The sequence below is a fragment of the Lepisosteus platostomus genome, chromosome 15 (genome assembly GCF_059453375.1).
Source record: "Lepisosteus platostomus isolate fLepPlt1 chromosome 15, fLepPlt1.hap1, whole genome shotgun sequence".
In the NCBI taxonomy this organism is placed as follows: domain Eukaryota; kingdom Metazoa; phylum Chordata; class Actinopteri; order Semionotiformes; family Lepisosteidae; genus Lepisosteus; species Lepisosteus platostomus.
In genome coordinates this window covers 23,212,671-23,239,584 of record NC_142625.1, presented here as the reverse complement: position 1 = coordinate 23,239,584, position 26,914 = coordinate 23,212,671, and the positions used below count along the sequence as shown (strand labels likewise).

At 37.0% G+C, this 26,914-nt stretch overlaps 2 protein-coding genes across 8 annotated transcripts in view; one reads left to right on the top strand and one right to left on the bottom strand.

Moving 5' to 3' along the window:
• The first annotated feature begins 1,540 nt into the window (after positions 1–1,540).
• On the top strand, positions 1,541–11,363 carry tcea2 (transcription elongation factor A (SII), 2). The gene is made up of 10 exons (XM_088608416.1): positions 1,541–1,762; positions 2,927–2,989; positions 3,974–4,079; positions 5,246–5,336; positions 5,646–5,782; positions 7,131–7,187; positions 8,396–8,550; positions 9,425–9,571; positions 10,340–10,411; positions 10,698–11,363. The coding sequence occupies exons 1-10, from the start codon at positions 1,688–1,690 to the stop codon at positions 10,704–10,706; spliced, it is 912 nt and encodes a 303-aa protein (XP_088464542.1). The 5' UTR covers positions 1,541–1,687; the 3' UTR covers positions 10,707–11,363.
• A 793-nt stretch (positions 11,364–12,156) lies between these two features.
• The window catches only part of rgs19 (regulator of G protein signaling 19), a 46,302-nt gene continuing 31,544 nt past the window's right edge, over positions 12,157–26,914 (bottom strand). For 6 of the 7 annotated variants that reach the window (XM_088608417.1, XM_088608419.1, XM_088608423.1 and 3 more), the window contains 3 exons: positions 24,653–24,739; positions 23,195–23,429; positions 12,157–21,295 (listed from right to left, as the gene is read on the bottom strand). In XM_088608417.1, coding sequence (XP_088464543.1) covers positions 21,107–21,295; positions 23,195–23,429; positions 24,653–24,739 — 511 coding nt within the window. In that variant the 3' untranslated portion in view covers positions 12,157–21,106. The remainder of the gene's footprint in view (positions 21,296–23,194; positions 23,430–24,652; positions 24,740–26,914) is intronic. The other variant, XM_088608418.1, reaches the window with a different exon arrangement.

Sequence of the window (26,914 nt, the reverse complement as noted above, 5' to 3'; positions counted from 1 at the left end):
GATACTACAGATGTAAAGGTACAGAAACTGGACATATTTAGAAACAAAAAGTTAGCAAAGAGCCTTCGCCTCTGATAAACTATTTTGCATGGCGATATGTACCCCTGTCGAGTCAATATGTACAACATGCACCAAACAGGTGTGTGATTAAAAATATAACACGTTTTATATTTAAAAATTAATTTGTATAATCTTTGATACTATAGTTATTATCATTTATCTCATAGAATTGCATTACATGCGCTTGTTTTTCATGTCACTGTCTAATATATATATTAAAGTTTCCAGTCCACTTACTGATTAGGAAATGTGCCTTAAAACTTAACAACTAATCTACACTAATGACAAAAATTGAAATATTATTGTACAGAAAGCAAAAAAGATTTTTGTACTGCAACAGATAGGGCCAGTTAATCAGGAAAATGAATTCACTAAAGGTAGATATGTGAAAATTCGCATAAAAATCCACAAATAAGAGTCGCTTCTAGCAAATAGAATTCTGCATGTTCTTACGATTAAGGGCAGGTTCTTCTGAATGAAGCAACAGCGACATCTGTTGGTTTTTCTGGTGGTAGCTTTCAGTTCTAACCAGAGCGTAAAAGGCTCAACTTTTGTGCACAGATGGAGGTAAGATGAGCCTACTCTGTTGAACTTTACATCAGCAAAGCAAAGAGTAGAAATAAAAAAAATGTTGCTTATTTCATTGTTGCAAAGTTGCAAAGTATGTTGCAAAGTTTAATACTTTGCAAAGACAATACCTACAATACCTTTCAAGTCTTTACTGTGATTTTGTAGTAGGCGCAATATATTTCTAAAATATACAGAATGCATACAGTATGCATTGCAAAGTGTTATGAATACCATGCTTAATTTTTAAAATAGATTTATTATTTTTCCGGTCACATTCCGCGTAGACTTTAAAATCCTCATGCTCACCTATAAGGCTTTACATGGCTTGGCACCTCAATACCTGTCTGAAGTTTTATCGCCCTTCTCCCCACCTCGCAACCTCCGCTCTTCAAATTCTGCCCTCCTTACTGTCCCCCAAGCCCGTCTACATTGTATGGGAGACAGGGCCTTCTCCTGTTCTGCCCCCAAGCTCTGGAACTCTTTGCCCAAGGATATTAGAGAGTCACCTTCTCTAAACTCCTTCAAATCCAGACTCAAAACTTTCTTCTTCAGAAAAGCCTTCACTTAACTGGTTCCATTCTTCACCCCTCTGCTCTTCTTAATACCACCTTCCACGGTATCCTCTGTTGTTATTGTTGTATTGTTGTAATTATAATTGTGTCCTATCTTGTGAAATCTTCTTATTTATTGTTGTAGTCTTCTTATTTATTGTTATTGTCATCCTGTAAAGCGCTTTGAGAAGCCACCTTTAAAGGCACTATATAAAATAAAGTTTATTATTATTATTATTATTATTATTTACATATTCCACAGAACAAAAACTACATCACCCATGATCCTAAGGGAACTATGGGTTTCGGCTTACTGGGACCTCAGTAACTACAAATCCCAGGATCCATGTGACCACTCCGGACTCGCTAAACAAATTCACGGTCGTTGTACTGCGGCAGCCTAGCTCGTCTGAATGCTGCGGGAGTAGGGAGAAAGCAGTGCGATCAGCGTTTGGGAGATAAATGGAGGTTTATTTCGCGACATTTGCAGTACTCTTATAAAAATCATGCAGATGGCGAAGGATCAAGAAGTTGAGCGTATCGCCAAAAAGCTAGACAAGATGGTAAATAAAAAAAACACGGTAAGGACAATTTAATAGCATCCTCTTATCATAGGTGATAGCTGTTCAGATGTTTCACCTTTGTTTTGGTAGAAAATTCTGACGAAATCCAATCGTGGAGACGGCCAAGCGCTTTATTGCGTGCAGTTTCCTATATATAACAAGATAAGTCTAAATAAATAGGAAGGGCTTTTTCTTGTTCAGCAAGAAAAATCCGTCTTGTTTGATTGTGCTGTATTTCACAATTGTAACGCTGGTAATACAAAGTATCCGCCGGTTTCATGTTCCCAGATATCTCAGGCCGAGATTGCACCCACCTGGGAAAAGGAAACAAGCTCCAGTCTCATACGGTTCGGATGCATGTGTAGTCTGTGCCGTTTTGCAGTAATGAAATAATAGCAATACGAAGAATAACCGTTTTGTCAATTTGTAAGCACACTGATACTGTTCGCAGACGCTATCGCATCACATGCATTGCCTGTAATCCTTATGGATCCCCAAAAATCAGTACTGAAATATGCAAATCTGTTTTGCGATGCTGGGATTTACCACACCTCTTGGGTAACGTGAAGTTTTGTGCAGGCTAGCAATCGTGCCGTCCATGTATAAAAGGCTAAAAGTGGGCTGCATCAGAGATCTGCATGTTTATGTGCTGATGAGCTGGCAGCTGGTATTGGTCCAGATTTTTCTGTAGTGTCAGTCTTTAACAAATGGGAAGCAGGCTTTTTCTATAAAAAACAATGGACCGGATCGCTATGACCCGGGCGGCTACAGTTATTTAACCCAAATGGCGATATATATACTGTGACTAGTGTGACACAGAACGACCCATCCGTATGAAGTGTCATTTCTATAGCAAAACAGGTTTAACACATTGTAGGTATAAATGAAATAGAACGTTTAATGACGGAATGACTTAAGTGCTAAATGTATTTCAGTAGGGTTTATACAGTCTATGCACGAAATATATGTTATCAATACAAGAAAACGTTAATGATATAATCATGAATTCCATTTCAGTCACGCACTGTTTAAGAGTCCCGCGTGAATTTGCCTAGGAAGAAATGAAAGCGAAAGTCTCGGTTTTGATTCTACCGGCGGTGCCTTGCATTTACTGTATGTATCTGAATTCTTCTGAAGTTCACGGAGTTTGCAAATTATTTACTTCACTTTTAATCTTTTTAGGATGGAGCTGTGGACCTGCTGAAAGAACTGAAAAATATAAAAATGTCATTAGAGACGTTGCAGGTGAGTTAGAGCAATCATAACATTAGAAATGACAGAAATCAAAATTGCAACTTTCAAAACACGAGGAGGTACAGTACCAATGAAAGAAGGCCATCATGCTCACTTGGTTGCTATTAATATATTTAGTTTAAGGTTTCATCCACCTTGCTGTAACTGTACTGTATAGCAGGGCAGTGTGCTCTGGACCAATTACTGTATGTTGCTCTCACATTAGTATTTATAGTATTGCTTTTAAAAAGGCTTATTAAGAAGTACTTTATAAAGTGCATGGAATGTGCAATTAATCCACCCTAGGCAGTTTGTAAAACGTGTTGTTGGCCTTTTATCTAGATAAGCATCAGTTTTTGAGTATTTCCAGATTATATTTTTATTTTGCACTGGACACACAATCCCTGGTTTTGAACTGGATAGGGATTGTGTGTCTGAAATCTCCACCAGATGAGTTGTGTGGGATGACCAGTACCAGGAATGTGCCACAATGCTGGGCTGAGCCTATAAATGTCAGCATTGGCCTCGGATTACAATCACACTTTTTTTTTTATCAAGCAGTGATTTGATCGGATCCTCTGTCCGTCCCTAGGGAGAAGGTGTGTGTGTGGCAAAGATCCACACCCAGCTGGGCTCCAGAGTGCCTGTAGCACCCAGGTTATCTCATAGTTCCCTGTTGGCCAAGCTGCCAAGATCAGCCACTCTAGTGCAGCCAACACTACAGTGGGCTTCCACTTAGGGAATTCTTCCTGCAGCTGAGTAGTGGTACAGGCCAGAATGAGTGTCTGGGAGACTCTAGGGCACAACCTGAACCCCAAATGAATGACTTTACTGATTGATTCAGGTTGTGAATCCCTTTTTTATCTTGACTGAATGTTTAGCTTTTACATTACTTTGGGATTTCTTTTAGGATTTTTTTTTTATTATTCGAGACAGAAAGGAGACAGATACAAAGTGTTTTTTGCATGTTTGAATGTTATGTTCTTTATTTTACAGTCTACAAGGATTGGGATGTCTGTTAATGCGGTGAGAAAGCAGAGCAATGATGAAGAAGTCCAGACTTTAGCCAAATCTCTCATTAAATCGTGGAAAAAGCTGCTCGGTAATGAATTTTCTGTTTCAGATTTATATAAAGAAGTGCTTCTCAACCATTTCCATTCCGCAGTTCAATTTTATACAGTAAATTAAAAAAAATTGCGGCACACCGCCTGGGCGCACACACGTCATAGGCCCAAGCACATTATTAAAATATTATAAACAAATCTCAGGAATGTGTGATGGGGGAAGCACTGAGATGTTCTCTGTTTTTATTTTGCTATGTCAAGCTTAAAAAATTGAATTTGTGCCACACGTTATTCCCTTATGGATGATCTGTAAGTGTGGCCTCTATCTTCTTTGTATACACTGAACATGTAACATGAGACTTTGGTTACTCCACAACATTAATACAGTATATATATATAAAAATATTTAGTTTTTTTCATTTTTTATTTTCTCATATGTGATTTGTTCAAAGTTTTAAAGGTGCGCCCTGTTAATGTCTGAAGGCACATTAGTTGAGAAATGCTAATGTGAAGGTTTGCTTTGCTTGTTTGTTTTTTTTTGCCACAGTATATATAGAGTTGTAAATAATCTATTTAAACCACATTTATTTCCAAGGTTGGGAGATGGGGAGATTTCATTGTTTTCTGCAGTTTCTGATGTAGATGGAAATGTTTATAGACCTTGTGAATCTGAAAAGCTGCTGTAATGACGTGGAAGAATGGGTCTCTAATTAGGGTTGATCTACCTGGTCTGTCTTTACAATCTTTGTGTTTACAGGAGCCAGAGTTAGCTTGTAGGAGGTGCTGTGCATACCATGTCTGTCTTCAGCCAAGTCGGGCCGCTGTACACAGCTGATACATTAGCAGCCTGTTTTGCATAATGGAAGTCCTTGGTTCCATCCAAAGGTTCCCAGTGGATCATCTCAATAGACGATAAGAGGTTACAAGTGGGAGGAGGCAATTTGCTCTGTTTAGCCTTTTTGGCTTCTAATTAGGTTTGAGGATCTCATCCAGGCGCTGCTTGAAAGATGTCAGCGTGGTTGATGAACCACAATCATGGCCTTCTGGTCTCAGTTTTAAATGCATATCCTAGACGTTTGTGTGTGTACCCTCTTGTATCTGTGAAGACATTTGTGATTAAATGGCGTCTTGTTTTCTACTGAGAATTGATCATGCTCCTGGATGTCAGCAGTGTGTATTTAACTGGGAAAATGTTATCATTTAGATGGTTCTGAAAACAAATCGGATGACAAGAAAAAAGAGTGTTCTTCATCTTCGTCCTCTTCAAGGAACATTGTGGAATCCAGTGACCAGAGGTACAGTAGGTTCTAGTTCTTGTTTGGTGATAAGAAGGAGGATGAGCAGATGATTGGAAATAGTCCGCATGACTTCCAATGTACTAGTCAAGCATTGTTTTGATCTTTTGTTTTTTTAAGAATGAATTCCTAACGAGCAGCAGGTCCTATGTTGTTCCCTGTCATCCAGCATTTTTGAAGGCTTGCGAGTTTTAAAATATTATATTGTGTGCATATTTTAATTGTTTAAACATTTTTCAAAGACCTACTCACTTGGTGAAAGATTTCATTGACAATTTGAAGAATGGTGGCGTTTGTCTTCTTCTCAAGCAAAAATCAAGAAACGCCAAAGACCCCAACTACTCCAACCACTCCAAAAATCACCACTTTCCCCCCGGCACCAGTGACCACGGACAGTGTGCGCAACAAATGCAGGGAGCTACTGGTAGCAGCTTTGCAGACAGATGGTGAGTATAGCATGTGGTGAACTTGAGGATCATCCTTTACTCCCTTTACTAGTGTTTATAGAACTACACTGCATGCACTCTTTTTAAGCACCAGTGTTGCCTGAACCAGCTGTTCACATGATTAATAATTTGGCACCTCTCTGATGGAATGCTGAGTGCACCTCCCTGAGTCCTGGGTCAGTGAGTAATTTCAGCAAGGTGTTCTGAATTTCTGAATGTTCTGGAGAGCAAAACTTTTAAAATGAAGAACTGTTGTAGTGGTAAAATCACCAGAAGTCAGAAATTGAAAACTGAGTTATGATGACTAGGTTTCAAGCCTACAGTAGGAATACTGTACCTACTGTATATGAAGCCCTGTATTGCACAGTGTGCATAAGGTATGAGCTTGTTAACAGTTAACAGTGGTCTGCAAGCTGCTGCATATCCATACAGCCCTGTTAAAGTATTCAGCAGGATTCATGCTTGTGCGAAGATTTAGCTTGGTTTGGCATTGTGCACTCATGCACAGCCTTTTTTTAGCTTTGTAAATTGCAAACATCAAGCTTGAAGGGGTGATTTATTATAAGATTTCATTATTGTGTAATACTTTATTTTTGGAAAAGATCAATTGCAGGACCTGAGTTTGTCTCACAAGAAGCTCTCATCATCCCATTAGTGCAAATATATCTGAATAATAACTGTATTGTGATCACATTGCGTAACAAGTGGGGCATATGAGGTCCTAAGGCCATTCATATGAAAAGTACATGTGGAAGATGGCTTGATGTTCTCTAAAATGGAAGTGTCGATTAGGGCATAGTGGATAATGACCTTAGCTGATCTATAAAACATTTTTTTAAGCTGCAGGTTTAAAAAAAAAAAAAAAATCCCGCAATCTAATCCAATTCACAAAATAAGGAATTTATCTTTATTACATGACATCTAGTCTTACTACTGTCAAAGAAGACATTTGATTCTCATAGCGGTGATGAAAGAATTACCTTATTCTTTGTGAAATGAAAGGTTATTAAACAATGTTCTTTGTTCATCCTTATGTGAACAAAGATTATCCCATGACAATCATTTATTTCCTACTTCATAATGTCATTTTAATGTATTTTAGGGTATAAAAGTTAATTTAAGGGACTATTCTTTCTTTAAAGAAAGGTATCCCTGCACAATTGATGTTGTACTATAGTGTCCATGTCACTAAAATGTCATGTCTAATTTTATATGTGGCTTAATGATCCAGACTCTACCATGTGTGATTAGTGTCCTGAAGGGAACAGCTTATTCACTGTTCATGCTTTCTTGAACCATGAAGCCTGTATTTACCATTAATAACTTTTTTTAAATACATTTTTAACAGATGATTATAAAGCAATTGGAACTGACTGTGAGCACTTGGCGGCACAAATTGAAGATTATATCCTTTGAAAATAAAATACTGTCAGACAGAATTTTTCATCAGTCTTGAAGGTGCGGTATGTTGTTTTCCTTCAGAAAAATAGAAAGTTAATGTTATTGTGGCTTTTAAACTGTTTGAAACATGCATCAAAGGTGATAAACAGTATCACTATGGCAGAACTGACAGTCATGTGTTAGAAAAATTAAACATGGTGATCTTCAAAAGGCTTTTCAAGTGCAGAACAGGTAAAAAGTGAAACATACTAGGTCACCTATCTGTTGGTGGTGGAGTTGGTGTATTTTCTCTGCCTTGGTTTTTAGTTTTGATTTTGTAGAGGTTCAGTGGTCTTTGACATATCTGCTTGCACAGTAGAGCACCTTACATGCCACATACAATTTGTTTTTATAGGACAAAACAATACATGCAGAATATTGCTGTTTAATGCAGTTGCTACACTGCCAGATATAGAACCACCTACCTGATGGATCATTCAGAATTTTGCCTCACTAAAAAGAAGTCTTGACATTATTATTGGACATTAAATTTACATTGAATCCTGTAATTCTAGCTATAATGAACACTTCATAACTAAACTTTTCATGTTTGCTTTTTTAAATTACTTTTTCTACTGTGAATGTACAGCTGTTCCTCGATATCCTAATCCCTGCTTCCAAATTTTCACTTTTACCACGTGTGCATTTTCATACCTGCCAAAGAGATTTGGCGACAACAAAGGTGCATGCTTTGTAGCCAAACAGAAGACCTCACCCACCACCCATTCTCTCTTCTTAACTACTGTACTAACTTAATAAGATAAGTTTTGTACTTATCATGAAAAGATAGTCTTCTTTGACGATTTCACATGTTAAATAATGGGAATTTTTTTCAGTTTACGGAATTTCACCTTATGGGCAGTTTTCAAGAAATGACATTTGGAAATTGATGGATTTGCATAGCCTTCCTTTTAAATCTTTACCTTTATAATTATAGGCAGTGAAACTGCTCAGTGCTCAATGCCCTGGTTGCTGTGCTAAGCATTCCCCAAAATCGAATGCAATTCATTTCCATTGTCCCAGTGCTGAAGTGCTGTTGCCAGTGCACTATGAAAGGCACTGATCTAGAGTTTTTTTTTTCTACTACATTTGTCTTCCTGCATCTGGTGGCACTGGGCTTTAAAAACATGACGTGCCTCTTTGGCGTGTTGGCGGTCCTTGACTGGCGGTTACGTATCTACAGAGAGTTCAAATCCACAGACATGAAATACAAAAGCAGGCTGAGGAGCAGGATTTCCAACCTGAAGGACCAGAAGAACCCGGATCTGAGGAGAAGTGTCCTGTGTGGGAGCATCTCTGCAGAGCGCATCGCTACCATGACCGCTGAGGTGAGCCCTTCCTCTCCCAGGGTGCTGGTGGTGTTACAAGACAAAGATTAGCTTCCCTTACCATCAAGTGTGTCCAAAATAACACGATCAACATCTTTAGTTTAATACCTGTAAAGGAATAGGAGGTGGTTAGAAAGCCTGGTCTTGGAACAGATCGCTGTGAAGAGACGGAATGCTGGTAAAGTAAGAGTTGGGGGGGCAAGTAGCCCATGGAGGAGGAGGAGGAATGACGAAGAGATCTAGAAAAAGATTTGGAGGAAGGCATAGAGGGTCGCAGCAGAAGTAGGTTGACGTAGTTCAGGTGCGTAGCTGTGTCAGCATGCGTAGGCTGCAAAGGAACAAGTAATAGGTTTATTCCATGCTGAAAGGAGAAGAAAGAAAACGCGTTTCGGCTGTGGAGCCTTCTTCGAGTGGCTTAGTTTAAGCCACTTAGTTTAGGTTTACTTACTGCATATTTACCTTGTCTTGCAAATTCTGGAACCTTGAATTACAGTTTTGTAATTCCAGAAGGCTCCTCTTATTATATTTATAATAATTATTTAAAAGCAAGTTCCATATGTACCCGTTTCCCCAGAAGCAAAGGGCTTTGCTTCAGGGTGCCACAGCCGTGTTGCACCTGGGATTTGAACCCACAGCCTTCCTGTTCCAAGTCCAGAGCCCAGTTCACCCCTCGAAATCTTATGCAATAAACAGTCGAAGAAGATGAGGAAGGTGACTATAGGAGTAGATGGAACTTTATCATTTGAAGCGCCGTTTGTAAACTACATTCAGCCGTAACTACATTCTTTGTAACGTCTCCTTTTTTCAGCCTTGAGGTTTTGGAGGTGAGAAGAATGTACAGCATGCTCACAGCTGTTGGGCGTTTTGGTTGCAGGAGATGGCCAGCGCGGAGCTGAAGGAGATGAGGAAGGCCCTCACCAAGGAGTCGATCAGGGAGCACCAGCTCTCCAAGGTCGGAGGCACGGAGACGGACATGTTTGTGTGTGGGAAGTGTAAGAAGAAGAACTGCACCTACACCCAGGTACTCCTACGTCTGTCCCTCACAGGGCTGCACTCACAGGGATGCTTTGGGTGCTTCCTGCCTGGCTTCTGAAAGTCACAGTTTACCTGAGACTGGGGGGGGGCGTCAATTCATTGGAATAATTTGGTCCACCAGGCTCCCAGTCAGAATGCATTTTAAATTGTACTCTTAAAATTGTTCTATTTTAAGACAGGTTATTGTTGACGTTTCCAAATTTCTTACCCTGACACATTGCCATCAGTATTGAGACCCCAAAAAATGACCTTTTTGATTTTGTAGTTTGATGGTAGTTATCAAATAGCACTTTAAGTAACAATTTTAGAATTACATGTATACTAAAATGGCAATTTAATAACATTTGAATGCATTTTTATAGTAAATTTCAATAGGACGCTTAATATTTGGGTTTTTTAAGTAGGCTTCAGGAGTGCTTTAAGTACAGATAAAGCTGAAGCAGAAATTTCATTGATGTCTAAGTGATGTTTTGATGTCTAAAAACAACCCAGAGCTGGTTTACTTCCAGTCTTAAAGAGATTTTTATTTATCACTGGGTTGCAATGCTCCATTGACTTTTTTTCACTCACTACAGTATACAGTATACTCCATTTGTATTGTGTTTGAAGCATCGTAAGTTTTGCAAATCTTGCATATCTTTTTTTAGTATTGATGATCAAGGAAAAGTAGCTGGAATTCAAGGCTCTTAAAATACAAGAGGGATTTTTTTTACTACATTTTCATTTTTTAATGATAATGGTGTTTTTGTTTTAGGTGCAAACCCGCAGTGCAGATGAACCTATGACCACATTTGTTGTGTGTAACGAGTGTGGAAACCGATGGAAGGTACATTTTATTGCTTTTCCTATAGTGAATCTGAAAACTACATTTAAACTTTCTCTGTGCTGATTTTGGTAACTGTGTGGATTTTGCAAATAATGGTACAAGGATCACTAGTTGATTAATGTCTGCATGTTTGTCCTTAACAGATTTATTACATTTCTAGTTCATCAGATAATTTAATGGTGTACTATGGTGTGATTTTAGGTCTTCAATAGGTGTCATTTGCTTTTAGCTGAATAAGTTTCTTGTGCTTGCAAAATAAATAAATCTGGGTTTTTCTGTTTTACAGTTCTGTTAAAGCTCAGAAGATTTTGTGAATTCCATGCAAGATGTTGGGATTTGGAAACTTCAATACGATATATTGTTTTGCTACAAATACAGAAATGATTTTTGAAAAGTCACTATGAAGAGCATTATATTGTTTTTTTTACAAAATAGGATCTAAAGTACTGTATCTGCAAAAAAGTAAGGTTTGACTTTTTATTTGAAGAAATTGTACTTCCATATACATGTTTTGATTTATAGGGGGAAAAGAGTCTGTTCTTGGGCCTTATAACTTATTTTGGCCTTTATAATCTTGTGCCTTTTGCATTGTTGTGATTTTTATTACTCAGCTCTACTACACTACCAGCTTTTCCTTGAAGTGTTGTATTATGACCTGTACAGTGCAGCTTTGTAAATTGCATGGGCTGTCATTCTTGTCAATCTTGCTTCACTTTACCTTCACTTCTGCTAGAACCAAATACAGCATGTGCTATCAGTAGGAACAGAGAATGACTTGCTGAAGTGGCCAGTTTTGATTTGACCGTGGAAGTAAGGTATAACACTGTTCCCACATTCCTGTTTAAATGAAAATTAAAGCGTGCAGATTGTTACAGTCTGAGTGCAAATTTTCAATGAAAATGACTTTTTGTATATATTGTACTGTACGATTAATTAAAACTTATTACATTGACTGGCTTTGTTCTTTTGTTAGGATTACACTTTTTGTATAAGGATGGCATCGTAAGTGGTTTCCAGCAGGGTGCTATGAAAGTGGCTTATAAATGGGAGAGCTGGGGAGGTGACAGAAGGAGGAAACTGACTGACCATGCTGAGGCAACATGATCAGACGCTTGCCTGTTATGTACTTTATTATTGTCTCTTTATCGCAAATGATATTGGAGATACAGGCGACTTAAACATCAGTGTGTTACATAAGCACCTACTGTGGCCATAAACATTAAAGCTGCAGTACCTCTGACAGCTACTAGAGGGTGCTGTGCTACGCTTGAGCAGTTGTTTTGCAGTTTCAATAGCATTCTTTCCTTTAAGAACATACCCAATTGATAGAAAAAGGAAGTCAGAATAGTGTGGAAAGATGAGTTGAACTTTATTCCAGTTTTATTTTTCATTGATGAGTGTCTCTCCACATACTTAAATAATGCTTAGTCCCAGAATCAACTTCAAAAGTGGGAACAATTTGAATCAATGCATGAAAAACAGTTCTTCAACATGACTTCATGAATGTATGTTCTCCCCATGTTTGTGTGGGTGCTCCGGTTTCTTCCCTCAAATTTTTGCATTTCAAACAAAATAATAATCCTATTTCCACGTCCCACTATAGTTCCTCTTTCTGCAAATTTGCTTCAAGCACATTTTCAAATACTGTGACATCAGACACAGATTGCCACGTTTCTTCCGGTGTTTTCCTAATTGGTGTTTTCAGTTCTTTGTAATCATCAGTGTAATAAATTCAGAGCAAAGCATTTAGTTAACTTTAAATTTTATTTTTTTTTCAAACAGTAGAAACAAAAGTTTACAAGGTGCAAAACTACAATAGGTCCTGTAAGGGTGTGTGTGTGTGTGTGGGGGGGGGGGGGGCGGGTATGGTTATAAAATAAGAAAGGGGTCTAAATAAAAGTAATTTGTAAAAAAAATGACTTCCCCGTAAATAATTTCAGTAAATCGGTCCTGACCAGGGAATTTAGCAGCAAAATTAAGAAAAGCTTCGAAAGCTGCAGTGTCCATTCCCCTGAATCAAAACATTTCAATGTAAATACTTCTTTTTGTTTTAAAACATACTCCTCAGTAAAGTGTATTAAAATTTCATGCAGCTCAATTGAAATAAAAACCAAGTACAATTACCAAATTGCATGAGTTAAGGTGAACTCATACAATACACAAGGTTGATAAAAAAACCTCTGGAGGCATTTTAATTGAAGAATGTCTGCAATTGTAAACTTAATACCCTAGGGCAGCCATGTCTTTCCAGAATAACAAACAACTTCCCAGAACTTCGATTAAGTACATTCTTCAAGCCAGGGTTCAATTTTAACATTTACTTTTGCACAAATATACATTTAGGTTCAAATACATTTTAAGCCCTAAATGTATGACATTGTAATTGGCACAGCTTAATCTGCTACAAGTATAATTTCCCCCCAAAAATGTTACTAAATCAAAGTTAAAAACTTGCTGCAATCCAACATACAATACATAACATAACTACAGTATTACAGCAGTCAAGAAAGTTTTTGGGCACTTTAACATACACCACTGTAAAAAAATCAGGGAAAACTGGTGTGTTTCAGAGGATAAAAACATCATAAATGCTTCCTAAAAATTTTGAATGGTACAGAATAATTATGAAACATGCAGTCACAGCTTTTTAAGAATGGATTCCTGTTTAATATAATATGTATGCATTAAAAATGCATTTTACCCTGCATGAATTGGAATACATTCTTCTTTGCATTATGCACAGGTGTTTTGAAACTTCATTTCTTGTTCCATTAATGAAACAATGAATCTCTCAAGATGAATAAGAGCAGTGTCAAAATGACGTATTCATGAATGAAGCAAACATTTTTATGTTAAGTCTTGGAAGGAAAATGGAAAATAAGGAGCCCTTAATGACAGCAAAACCATGACCGTTATTTTTTATATTTCTGTGCAGAGCAAATTTGAATAGCTTAAAAATGAATGCAGGGTAGAATTCATTTTTTAAATATCTTTTTAAATTATCTGTTTTAGACATCAGTGAATTACACAGGCTTTTCAAATCCAGTAATACAGTAGTAAAGAGTTGCCACCATTGGAAAGAGCAAGACTTTGGCTACATTTTAGATATTATGAATGAAACATTTCATCTACAGAGGTTATAGTCTTGCTATATTTTATACAAGTGGAACAATGACCAGTGCCAAGAACAGATCACTCTACAGTATGTTATACAGTATAACAAAAAAAAGGGCCTACATTGCTCAGAACACTTTTTTGCAACACAGCCTAGATGCTTACATAGTGACATACAGAGGTTCATCAGTGTAAAAGCCTGTCATAAGTTAAGCCTTCAAAGTCTGAGGTTTGAAATCTTAGCGGAAAACGTCACATCCAATAGTATGTTCTCCTTGTCTAGGCTAAGTGCCTCACCACAGTTCAGCGACTGAATTATATTAATTTAAAAACTGAAATGTATCGTTAATGGTTTTGGGACTTTTGGGGTGAATGTTTTACAAGTGACAAAAAAAAATGAAATTACGAGACTAGTAAATGGTACCATTCTGAGTCCCATAGACACTTGCCTGTCTTGGCAGAAAATGTAGAAAACAAACTTGCGTAGGTTAATGGCTTCCCCAAACTAGGGTGTGCCTGATGACAATGCCCATGCCAAACTCATTTGGAATTTGTTGCAATTAGCCACAGATAGGAACAGCTGTTTGAAAATAAAACAGCACAAACCAAGTTATACTTCAGTCTGAATAGAGCTATTACAGTAATAACACATCAAATCTGTCTTAATGCAGTTGAAAGGATACTTAATATTGTTGTTATTGAGGCACTTGCACTGCTTGCTTTTCAGTTAAGCTCTGGCCCTGTTGGAATGTGGGATGAGGTTAATAGGGGATGAATGAGATTTTCTCCATGAAGAGCAAAGATCTAACTGTGACCTATTCCCTATTACAGATATTGTGTCCAAGTAAAAGAGATGGAAAATATAAGAACTGCACAGGCAGCATTTAAACTATGACAGAAACAGATCTTTCAAAAATATGGTTTATATCAGTTCTGTCTGTTTGCAGTTCAGTAACCAAGGAATAGTTTTATGAATGCTGGAAGCTATCAAAGGAATTTTTTGCACACCAGACAATGCAGAGTGGCTCTTTCACTTCACTGAGCTTTCCTCCATATGGCAGCTTCTCTCACACCATGGTGCAAATGGCTAACAGGTATTTTAAAACATTAATTATCAAATCCATAACCCCCCAAAATGAGTTTAAAATTGTAATCTACATTGTTTACTACAAGTTTATTTTATTATCTGGTTCAATAAGTGGAAATATTTTGAATTTTTACCATCGGTTGATGTCTAATACAGTATATTTACATATCCAATTTTGATTAAAAAAAGATTATTTCTAAAGGGTCGTTGTACTTCAAGGCCGCTAGTTTCTTGAGAGCAGTCTTGAAAGGTAGGAAAAAAACTGGTTTTGAAATGTCATGCTTTTCATGCCATTGTTGTAAGCCTTTGCACCTGTGGAGAAAAGCGTACTGGTAAGTGACAGTGGTTGTTACAATTTGAACCCACGTGTGTTTGTGCCACTGGGCAGAAAAGGGACAGATTCCTGGAAGGGAGAGTTTACTTGACAACGGTGGAGATCTGGGAAGGGCTGTTTGCCGAAGCCCTGTGGCACACCATGTGTATGGTCTACTGTATATCTATAATCTTCCTGTTATTTTTATAGATCTAATGCTCCCAGGTTCTACAGTATATCCAATGTTTTTGGATAGGGCCAGTGAAAGACTGAGCTCATTTGTAATGTGATGTCTATTGATCCAATTAAAATGTAACCTAAAAGCACTTATACAATAGTCGACTCACTGCAAATAATAAAAAAAACAACAACAAAACAAGCCAAAAGGAACATTCACAACTGTAAAACTCAAGGAAAGGGTTAAGAATATTAATTCAACAGAAGGGAAAAATTGTTCCCCCCCAGCAAAAATAACCTTATTGATTGTATTATTAACACACAAATTCATTCAAAAAATGAACCGTATTTTGTTTGCTTTTTTTTTTACAAAAGTTTTGATTGTACCTAGAAATCCTTGTCCATTGTTTGCCTTTTATTGTTAAAGATCAAGTTTCACTAGTTACCTTTCAACTTTGTACATAAAATTGGTTTCACTTCCAGACATTTCTGAAGCAAAGAGCATCCTGTACAGCATATGTGAATAAAACATTTTTTTTTATTTGAATAATTAAACAGATATTTGCTCATTTTATCCACCATTATGTAGACTTACAGGTCATCCCAGTCTAGGTTAATGATAATTCCGAGGTCTTATGTTATCTTAGGCCTCAATACAACCGACTGGAAAGTGGAGCAGTAGCTACAAAATTTATGAACATACCTGGGTTGCTTATAGACCCTTGCAACAGATTAATACAAATTAAAAAAATAAAAATTTGGTCCTGTAGTTCATCCATGTATTTCAAACATGATAAAAAAAGAACACTAATAAATAACTGTTCAAAAGTCTAACACAGAAGACTGAAATCGGTTGAAAAACACTTTCTATGGCACTCTGACCTCATGCATGTAACCTGCAAACCCTTCTAAACAAGGCTTCTCAAAAGCATACGCCACAACGTGCAGCCAGGAAGGCTCAAAAGAGAGAGAGGAAAAGAAGCTGATTGGGCTGGTGTAGATATCAACCATCCCCTTTAAAATAAGGCGCAAAATTGGCTGCTCACCTGAACAAATGAGAATTTTTAACAAAACACAAATAAGCCAGAGGGAAAAAAAAGTACAAATAACCACTTTTGGTTAAACTTGTTTACTGCTAATAATAATTTCACAGTTTATAAAAACATGAATGTCTTAAAAATATATACTAGACACCTGACGCATTTTCAAAGCACCGTTATCTAGAAATCCCCAGGCCAGTTGCTGACTGCTGAATAACAAAATCAGGGGTTTGGGTCGGAGGAGGATGGGGGGGGGGGGTTGGTAAAATTTAACACAGTGAGCCACCTAAGCTACATTTTGCCATAACTGTACCATGCGTTATAATTAATGCCCACTTCATGTAAACTTGAGGTTTGTTAAACACTTGGAATAATTGCTTCTCTTTATTGTGCAACTACTTTTCTCTCAGCACCTCTCTCAGTCATTGTTAAATAATGTTTTTTATCTGTGTGCAATTTAGAATATGTCTAAAACTTATTAAGTTTACTAACCTTTTTCAAATACCAAAAACTAGGGATCAACATTATATTTGGATTTGTAACATATCTATATATTTCAATTTCTTACTGCTTCCTCAAATATGGTGAAATCATTTTTAGTTCACAAAAGGGAAAGATACAGTAACAGTTATAAACCTCATACGGTATTAGGATGAATACCCACCATTCCAGGGTGAGAGTTAAGAGCAGCAGTGGCAATGAATTACAGGTATGATTACTAACTAACACGAAACTACAGAGATTGAACTGTGCTGCAATTTCTCATTACACCAAACTGGAAATCATATGAAAGTAGCTATTTGCTGAACATTTCGAATCAACGTGTAATAGCACAAGACCAAACTAAAGAAAGACAGTCAACCAAAAAAACGTTCTATACATTGTACCTGTAAGACACGGCATTGTCTGGATATATTGACAGAAAACAGTCAAATGGAACCCAACAACATTTGAGAGCCTAATAGTTTATAAATGGCATGTAATTGTTTTCTTGACCTGAAGGAGTACTCTTTTTTCATGATCACAATAAATGAACAACAGCAATGTCCTGTGTCTTGCCAAAGACTTTTTACACCTTGAAAGATGACCAATGTATATTGGCATTATTCAACATTTTGAACAGGTGCAAAAGTGCGTGGTTTCCTTTTTTAACAAACAATAGAGAAGGGAGCTAACTTCTGTGAACCAGACAGTTATACTGTACAAGTCCAAACCGCACACACCATCACAGATCAACATTGTATTTAAAGCTAGATTAACTGAAATTTGGGAGTCTAGCCTACAGATCCATTCTCCTGATTTGGGAAAATAATTTTCTTACATGAAACCACAGGGAGCTCTGTTTCTTTGTCTTTTTATTTTTATATTTTTCCATATGAGATGCAAGCCACCTGTCAGATCGTCTGGAGAGTGACAGAACATGCATTCTAAACACGGCGCAACAATGCTCTGCTTTCACAAAGCTAGCCAACACAGCTGTATAGTCAATTAGAAACTAAGCCTCCAAACTGGCAGTCTCTTCATGATCCTGAGTACATCGAGTGTCAAGAAACTATGTTAAAGGGCATAGGGTCTTCATGGCATGAAAAGCCTTCAGCAAAAATCACAGAAACCTTGCACTTTCTGGACAGGCAACAATCACTTCACTTAACATGGTAAACATAGCATTCATCCCCCAAAATATATATATATATGTTTATATATCTAATAATTAATGTATATACACATATATATAAATTCTCATGATGCACATCATTTTAAACCTCAAAGCAGAAAAATAATTTTACACCCGAAGCATTTGTTACTCTAAAAGAAGAGCATTAAAAATTGCAGCGCTCCTTTTTAAATACTCATTAAATTAAAAAAAAACTGTTCTAAAATGAAAAATGATTAATTTTTTTACAAGGAATATTGCAAATTAGAATGCTTAAAAAGCTTTTTTTTCTCAGTTGGAAACGTTACACAAACATCTCTCATCTCTGCATGAACACACAGCCAGACTCTTCACTTGATGCATTCTTGGCTATCTTCAGTGTATACTGGGGATGTACTAACTGATAATGGCTTGAAGTAACAGAACAGGGCAATCATGTCAAATGTACAGGAAAGCCCCTGTTTTATTTTACAAAGTACTAAAAAATATTTTTTTCCAATGTTATAATTACAAACAATGCATGCGATACTTTTTGTATTTAATAAAGCAAAAACGAAAAATTTCGGAGGAAGGTTTTTTGTGGTTAGCCGGTATTCTTTAAGAAAAGTAAAGAATTGGAAAAAAGTTGCAGAGCTCAACCACAGTGTAATATAAACTTGCAAGGGCTTAGAAATATAAAGCTATTCATCACTATATCCCTCAGAAGCAGCAACATTATAAATATTTAGATAAAATTAAGATTATTTTAGTCTTAGTTACCTAATCTGATAAAGGCATTTTTTTTGGCAAATCAAATGCCAAAGTTGTAGCCTGTGAAGTAAAAAATATATTACACTTTTTTTTTGAAGAAAATAACACAAAAATTATTTCTCTGACAATAAATCTATACAAGTGGTTTTAGAATACACATATATATTTTCTAAATGGCTGGTCAATTTTTAAGCACATGTAAGTGTAGCAAATTAGCCAAAGGTCATTTCTTAGGTATGGAGCAATGTTCACTTAAAACACGGGATCGGTACAGAAAAAATGTTTTTTTACCTCCCTTTGTACATAGTACAATAAATATACCTTAAAAAACCACATTGTGATCTGTATAAAAGATGCAGAAAATGTATGACTGGGTAAACTGTAACTATTTGGTAACTCAGCAAGGCTTATCTGTCAGGTTTAACTAATAACTGATATGTATTTCTTGTCAATATCAGCCTGATGCACACTGCTAATTAAAATATAAGGCTCTTCCTTCCACAGAAGTGATCCCACTGTGTCGGGACTGAGGCACATTATGGGCAAGAAGACTTACTGAACGTCATCCGTTAAGGAGAGATGCCTAAAAAATGTTCCTTTCTGATATCGTCAAGAATTATATCAAAGCTTCGCAAGAGCTGGAGGTAATACAGTTGCCCTCAGATTTATGCTGCAGAAACACATGAAAACGTGTTAGTGCATATCGACAGAATGATTTCAAAGGATGTATAGGTTATATGAATAATATTTCAAGAACTGGGTACAGTGCCAGATGTACAATCACCTCTCTCCAACAGAGCAGTGGATAGCAAACTGGAACAGCAACAATGGTATGTCCCTAATTTATCATACTGATTATGAGTACCAATCTACACTCAGGAACACACATACAGTACATTATATGTATATACACTGTGCATATATATATATATGATATACATAATTGGAATTTGATTATTAATTATCTCTGGCCATTTCAAGATGCTTGAAAGCTGAACTGTCTACACATACTTCTGTTTCTGCCTTGTTTAAAAGTCTTCCTAAAAGGATCCGCTTTCTAATGCTGTGAAAGGGACAGAGCAAATTAATATTTACATTCCCATAATTCTTGCCGACTGCTTGCTCTTAAAAGACACCATAACCCTGAGAGGTGTTCTATGTAAGATACATATTCTATGTATATACACATACACACAGCTGCATACACATATGCATTTAATAGGGAACAAATGCCTCAGGTGAATTTAATTTAAAAATGAATACATTAAAATCATTTTGCCCACTTTTACACCTTTGATCCATGTAAGAGTAACACTCTTAAAACTTTGACTAAAACACCCCTTTGGTGGTCTTTCGATATTTGGCTATCTTGTCAAATATTCTCTTTGCAACCTTTTTTAAACTTTGATAGAATCTGACTGTGCACAAACCCAATCCGTAAATTAAGTAAGCAGTTGCAAGTGTCATTTATTATGAAAGATCCTGCCTTCTTGGTTCTGTGGAATCCAGTCTAGCAATTCTCGCAACGCAGCATGAGGTACCTTCAGTATGCCCATGCCAGACTGCTGTCCGCAACACGAGTGATAATGACCATAAAACGCTAGTTTACTGGCTGTACTTTGTTTGAAAGTAGTTGCTTTCCACTGGGTGACTCTACTGCAGCTAAAGCCTTCTGATCCAAAGGCTGCTGCTGATGTTTATTCTTCACCAGCTCAAATAGTATTTAACATTTTAAAATGACCTGAAAAAAATAATCTTTGATTTTTTTAGACAATTAAACAGCCGAAGCATGCACAACAACAACAACAACAACAACAGCAGCAACAAAAAACAGCTGTCATTCGATATTTTATCCCCTATGTGTTTTGGGAAGGGATCAATTACAGTAAGTGTGGGAGCTAGAAGCTCTATAGCACCTCACCTCAGAAATTAGAGCCTTTGACATAATTTTCCACAGAATATTCCACAGAATATGGGCTTCTTTCATAATGAATTAGCTGGACTGCAAAGCTTGATGTTCCAAACTGATTTATACACCCCGAATATGAGTACATGTATTAAACAGTGGCATTGTCTACTTGACACTGGGATGCATTTTAGCACGGTAAACCCTAATCGTCCTTTCTTTAGCTTTGTAAACAACCGCTGGCAGCCCCACCCCTAGTTCAGGTCAATTTAAACTCCCACCTCATCAACATCAACAAACACACCAGAAAGACAGTGGAAAGGTCAGGTTCACAAGAGTAAAAGGCCAGCGGTGATCAGCTCTACCACCGTTTTAGAACTTTTAATAGACTCCAGCGTCTTATTGCAGCGTTCTTTACAGTTCTCCTCCATTCGTGTGGCATCAGGGAAAAAAAAAGAATAAAAATCAGTAGTAAACGCTGTAGTAGCTGTACGCATAGTAGTGGAATGATAGAAGAATATCATGTGATGACCCTGTTTCTTCCAGTTAGTCTGTAGATCAGCAATTCCAACATGGCAAGTTAAAAAGGGGTAAAAAATAAAATCCATAAGGATCTGGATTCTCCTTAGTGGTTGTGCAGTGGAGAGAGGGGGCCTATGACTCTGAGGAGGAACGAGAACCACTCTGAAGCAGTGACTTGTATATAGGCGAGTTCAGAAACCTAGGGTAGGAGTCTCTGTGCATTAGGGTGTAAATTTGAAGCTGCGCATCTTCAAATGTTTGAGAGGTGGGCTCCTGCATTTTCCTGTTAATGACTTCACGGACTCTTGAATCAAGGCTTACCTGCATGACATAAAAAAAATAAAAGCAGAAAAAAAATTAAAATGACAAGAAGATACAATAAACATCAAGAATTAGGCTGGAGTAAGACACACCTTTCATGAAAAGATTCCTGTTAAAGCAAGGCCTTAAAACTGGCTGCTTTTTATGGTTTGTTGAAGAATCAAGTCCTCTGTGTTGTCACAATATGATCACTCTCAAAATAAAGAGCAAATTACATAAGGCTGGGATCATGTAATTTAGCTTAATCTACAGAGACTTTAATTAATTCAAGTTTGATCTTACTACGGAAAAGTGCTCTGAAAATGTATATGCAGAGGTTAAAAAATTAAACATAAAACAATTGTAGTTTAGATGAAGAAAGAAACAGCTTCATCTCCTTATAGAAAAACCCTTGAAATTTAATGCCACCAAAGCACAGTGCTAATAGAAAATGTAAAAAAATAATTTTAGTAAAAACATGGGTCCCTCTACATGAAGCAAACATATCACATTATTTATTTTATATTGCCAACACACATATACAGTACTATGATGTTCTTTGTTTCACTCATTTCAGTTTAACTGCTGAGTTTAAAACCACCAAAAAGCAAACACTGGAGTTCCTGGATTTGTAATAAAATTGGTACTTTCAGAATAAGTATCACTAGTTACTATAAATTATGAAAGTAGTCTGCATTATACTTCCAAATAAAGACTACAACTTAATTTAACACTCCAAATCTGGGGCTGAAAATGGCACATACATATGTTTTATCAATGACATGTATTTAAATTTATAGTATTGATAGAGTGATATAAACTAAACACTAGACCAACTGTATGACAGTAATAGATCATAATCCTGATCGTAGTCTGAATCAAATCTGTAACTGATGAATAATATTTCTCATTAAACCTTTCCCAAAAGGACATCAGGTTAAGCTACCTTTGTATAAACTGTACTGCTTTTAACATTATATGAGTGAAGTGAAAAAGCTCATACATGTACTGGACTACATGGGCTAACGTTTCAGTTAAAAAAGAACAATAAAGTCTTTCTCCATCCACATAGACCAAAATTCATTATTACTTGTTCTCCAGCATAGCTAGAGATAGCTACAGCTAAGAAGCATGTATAATAAAAAGAATCGTATTGATTATATACTGAACAGAGATGGACTAAGCACAAAACCTTATGATTTAACTCATTCTAACTGAGGAAAAAAAAGCAATTGCGATTTGATAGAAATGAAACATATCTAATACGTCTTTTAAACATTAATCAGACTCTTAAATTGCTTTTGTGCATTTCATTTCCTTTGGAATTCAAAAGGTTTCCGTTCCCTCTTTGCTTATTTAACCACAGAAACAAGAGCATAGAAATTAACTACAGACTAATGTGTGAAAGAAAATATATGTACTGTATTATATGAAAAAATTACAATTTCAAAGTGCATAGCTGTTTTAAAAACAATTCCAGGAAAGAGAAATAATTAAGTAAAAACAATACATTCTTATTCAACACAATGACCAGAAAAAAAGCTATTTTAAGGAAATGAAAGTAACCCTTTCTGAAAAGCTATTCTACGCATATCTTAAATGTCATTTCTAACAGGCAAAAACATGCATGCTGTGTGACACTTGTGAAAAAGTAAGTCTCGCGATTAGGTTCCATCCCCAACAGGCTTTTAACAAAGTCTTATACGTATAATGTTTCCTTTATTTTACAGTACTAATAAAACTGAGCGGCTTGTAGATTAAAGCAATCTCTTGTCACGGGGTTGCTGGTATTCTAAACATATACATCAAAGACAGTTTCTTTTATGAACTGACTTTGGTTCTCTACGTAACTGACTTAAACATGTGTTGTCTGTGCATCATTAAGAGCATTTCTAATGATTGCATTCATTCACATATTACCTCCTTGGGTGAGAGTATGGAAATGTAATCCTCATAGATCATCCGTGCTTTCTCTTCAATGACTGATTTGTTGATTTCTTTCTTGAGGTCTTCACAAGCCAACCAAAACAGCATGTTCTCCTCACTGTACTCAGTCCTTAAGAATTCCCTGAAGACGTTTCTCCCTGCTGGATTTTTCATCAGCTTGTCAAAGGACTGTGCCCAAATGCGCATCTCCTCTGTTGATGGTTTGGTGCTACATGAGAAGAAAGAGAGAAATGTATTGCCAGGTCTCCCGAGTGCTTCCACCATTTAAGGTACTTGCTGGGAGCATGTGCCTTAATGAGCCTTGTGGTCCATGTCACTGGTTTGAACCCAGGCCATGTCATTAGTTAACTGTGACCTGCGGTGCATGATTATTTGAGCACACCAAGGGTAGACTGGATAAAATTAACTAACCAGGATCAACTCCTGGGACGGTTACAAATGGGACGTGCATCCCAGTCAAAATCCTTAGAAATTTCACTTGAGAAGCTGGTGACCAATTAAGTCACTAGTAAGCTGATTCGGTTGGTCAGAGCTGAGTTAAAATGAACTACAGGAGAAAGTGAAATTTTTACAAGCTGCCTGAATATGTTTCTTAAAAATAAAAATCTACGCTCACATTAAATTCACATTGAACACATTGATATTTAGAAGAGAACGTGAAGTGACTGAACATGCAAGGCTCCATGGTGTGAAGCAGACAGGACTCTTCCAGTGGACGGGAAAAAATATACCGTATACCATAGAGGAGACCTTTTGGCTGGACGTTGAGAATCTGACGAATAGCTGTCACCTCTAACTTGTTAGTTTTTTAATAAAATTCTCCCTTTCTAAGATTGTTGCAACCCATGAGTTTGCCGGTGTTAAACCTGATGCTGATGACCAGAGCTGTCTGGTTTTACTCAGTTTATATACTGGGAGATCCACTCTTTCCCAGTGTTTGCATCCTCACAAGGATTTAGGAAGATCGCTGACAGGACTCTTTCATTCACTGGAGTGATATTCAAGATGCTGTGCTCCGTCTCTCACCCCTCCAGCATCTTCGACTTCGTCACACAAGGCAACAGTTATTAAAGAACTACATCTCTACCATAACATAACTACCATATTGTGTGAACATACTGTAATTCTGGTCAGCAGGGGGAATAAAAAAAGTCAGGTTCATGACCTAACAGCAAGCCCAACTAAATTTCAATCATTTATTAGATGGATTTTTTGTAAAAGACTGGCTCAAACTATTGCGGAACCTACAATGGCTCTTAACACAACAAGAAAAATGTGGACCACATCCTGTGGAAAACTGTGGAAAAGGGAGGTATGTAGATAAAATAAATAACATAAAGGGAAAGTCAGATTCAAATTGAAGCTTAAAAGAAAAAAAACCTAATGAAATGGAGAATACATTTAAAAAAAACGGAGGAGAAGCAGACTCACCAAGCTTCACAGTTTGGTATGGTCTCCAGCTTGGTCTCCTGGGACTTCCTTCGTGTCCGGTTCTCATCTTCATTCCTAACAGTAAGACTGAAAGGTAGTAAACGGCATTAAGAAATAACGGCACGCTTACTAAAGTCACCTCTGGTGTCTTCTTCTTCCAGCCCACACTCGTACTGTAGAAAGATGCCTTTTTCACCCTTAACTGGAGGCCCGCAGCAGCAGCAATAGCAACAGGGCTGCTACTGGATTCAAAGTGACATTAGGAAAGTTTCACATGGAGAAGAGCTCATGGCCCAGAGTTGATACTTGTCTCTGCTTCCTCCTAGAAGCCGACATGTCAAACCGCTAATAACGCTCAATGATCTTGATTCAACTCATTATTCTACTGCACTATGAAAAAATCAAGTGTGGGCTATGTCTTTTTAATGTAATGGCTTAGATTTTTAGTAATTTTAAAGTAATAATACGAGCCACCCATCACTGAGTGTTGGCGTTTGATATTAAATTAAAACTGCTACCACGATCATCAATAAATCATTAATTGGGTCAGATCAGTTTTTGGCTGCTTACGGAAAGGAGAATGAACTTTTTAGAACATGCTTCTTAATTTTGGTTTTATGTCTAAAAATAACACCCTGTTGTGCACCCTCTTTCCTGCTCCGTTTTGATGACTTCGTGGTGATGTTGGCATTTGCAGAAATGAAGACAACTACACAATATATATTACAGAAGTACATATAGTATAATGCAAAAAAATACTCTCTTTTTCATATACAATTTAAAGTCCAAAATAAGAATACACCAGAAAACTGCTTTCCACAAGAAGGCCATCAAAAAGCTTTGCAACAGTGATTGCATTTTTTATAATACAGCCTTTGGAGTGAGTTGCAGGTGGCATGTTGAGCTCTGTTTCAATATGTCTGCTAACTGCTTTACTTCTCAGAATTTTGGCTAACTTCATTTTAAATTACAAACCACAGAATGAACAATGGTTCCTGTTTGCAACACAGCTTTTTTTCTCTGGTCTTGCTTGATATAAAGGTTCTTCCTTTGCAAAGAAGGGCATGGCTATGCAGTCGGCCCATCTACTTCCTTAAAGAAGAATTTCTTGTCTTAACAAAACAGCCTGCGAGTTGTAATTTCCTGAAATGAACCTCCACCTGCAAGATGAAGTGCATCTCACCATGCCTCAGTGCAGCCCTAATTAGAACACGTCACATTATGAGAGCCACCAAAAACAGTTCCTTATTACTTCTTCATTTCCAAATACCTCTTTCTACTTTAATTAAAACACACAAGTACTGAACGCACAGCCACTGCACCGCAGATTCCAAAAGGCTAAAATCTCACACCCTCCCCTTATTTAAGTTTTGCATAAGGCTTGCATGTGAGCGTTTGCTAAAATTATTTTAATTATAAAAATCAAAGTGCATTTGAAATAAATCTTAACGAGTATAGTGAATGTATCACTTGAGTTTTTAATTATTTTCAGACAGCAAGCTAGCAAGCTCTCAAATCCAGTAAATTGGCATCAGACACAAATAAATATTTCAAACAGATTTATGTCGCTTACAGTAAGTGTAGAATAATTACTATGAGAAAGTGAATGGTCAGAGTATTCCCATGCATTCAATAACGTTGAACTGACTGAAGGAAAAAAAGTAAATACAATCTTTTGTACTTCCTAAAGAGTTTTGGCAGCTTTATACTGGCTTTCCAGGCAGCAGGGTACCGGCTCTATGCAAGTAGAAACAGCAGAAGCTGCCAAATCTTTCTGCCAATGCAATACCAAGAACTCTCCTTTAGGGGATGTGCAGATGTGGATTATTTCAGGATTTTCTGAAGCACACACAAAACATCTTAAGAGTACTGCCCTCCCTAAAAGATTTCACAGCTGAAATTCTCTTCAGTGGTCTACAATTGTCTTTTCCACAGTGAAACGAACACTGCAGTGAATTTTCAACAGAATGCAGGGTTAAAGTTAATGTCCAAAGTTTTTGGTATTTTCTGGAAATAATTGTATATTTTTGTTCTGAGAACATTTGCATGGTTTCCTTTGTGATGGAGCATCACATGACTTTGAAATTATCCTTATCAGGAAATCAGCTATAAAATGCTATGAATGTGTTTGCATCTCCAGCACAGTGAAGCCGATCACATACTGTACAGTATATTTTACTTAAGTGCCTGATGCGGTTAGTCTGAACTTGCACGACTTAATTAGGGGGGTTGTTACGTTACATCTGGTAATTACAAAAATAA

What these genes read in the sequence shown, in the direction of transcription:
- tcea2 (XM_088608416.1), top strand. Translation starts at nt 1,688, where the DNA reads ATGCAGATGGCGAAGGATCAAGAAGTTGAGCGTATCGCCAAAAAGCTA. An exon ending in AGCAGCTTTGCAGACAGATG is followed by an intron (nt 5,783 to 7,130) that starts GTGAGTATAGCA and finishes CATTTTTAACAG; the next exon opens with ATGATTATAAAGCAATTGGA. An exon ending in GGCGGCACAAATTGAAGATT is followed by an intron (nt 7,188 to 8,395) that starts ATATCCTTTGAA and finishes ACTGGCGGTTAC; the next exon opens with GTATCTACAGAGAGTTCAAA.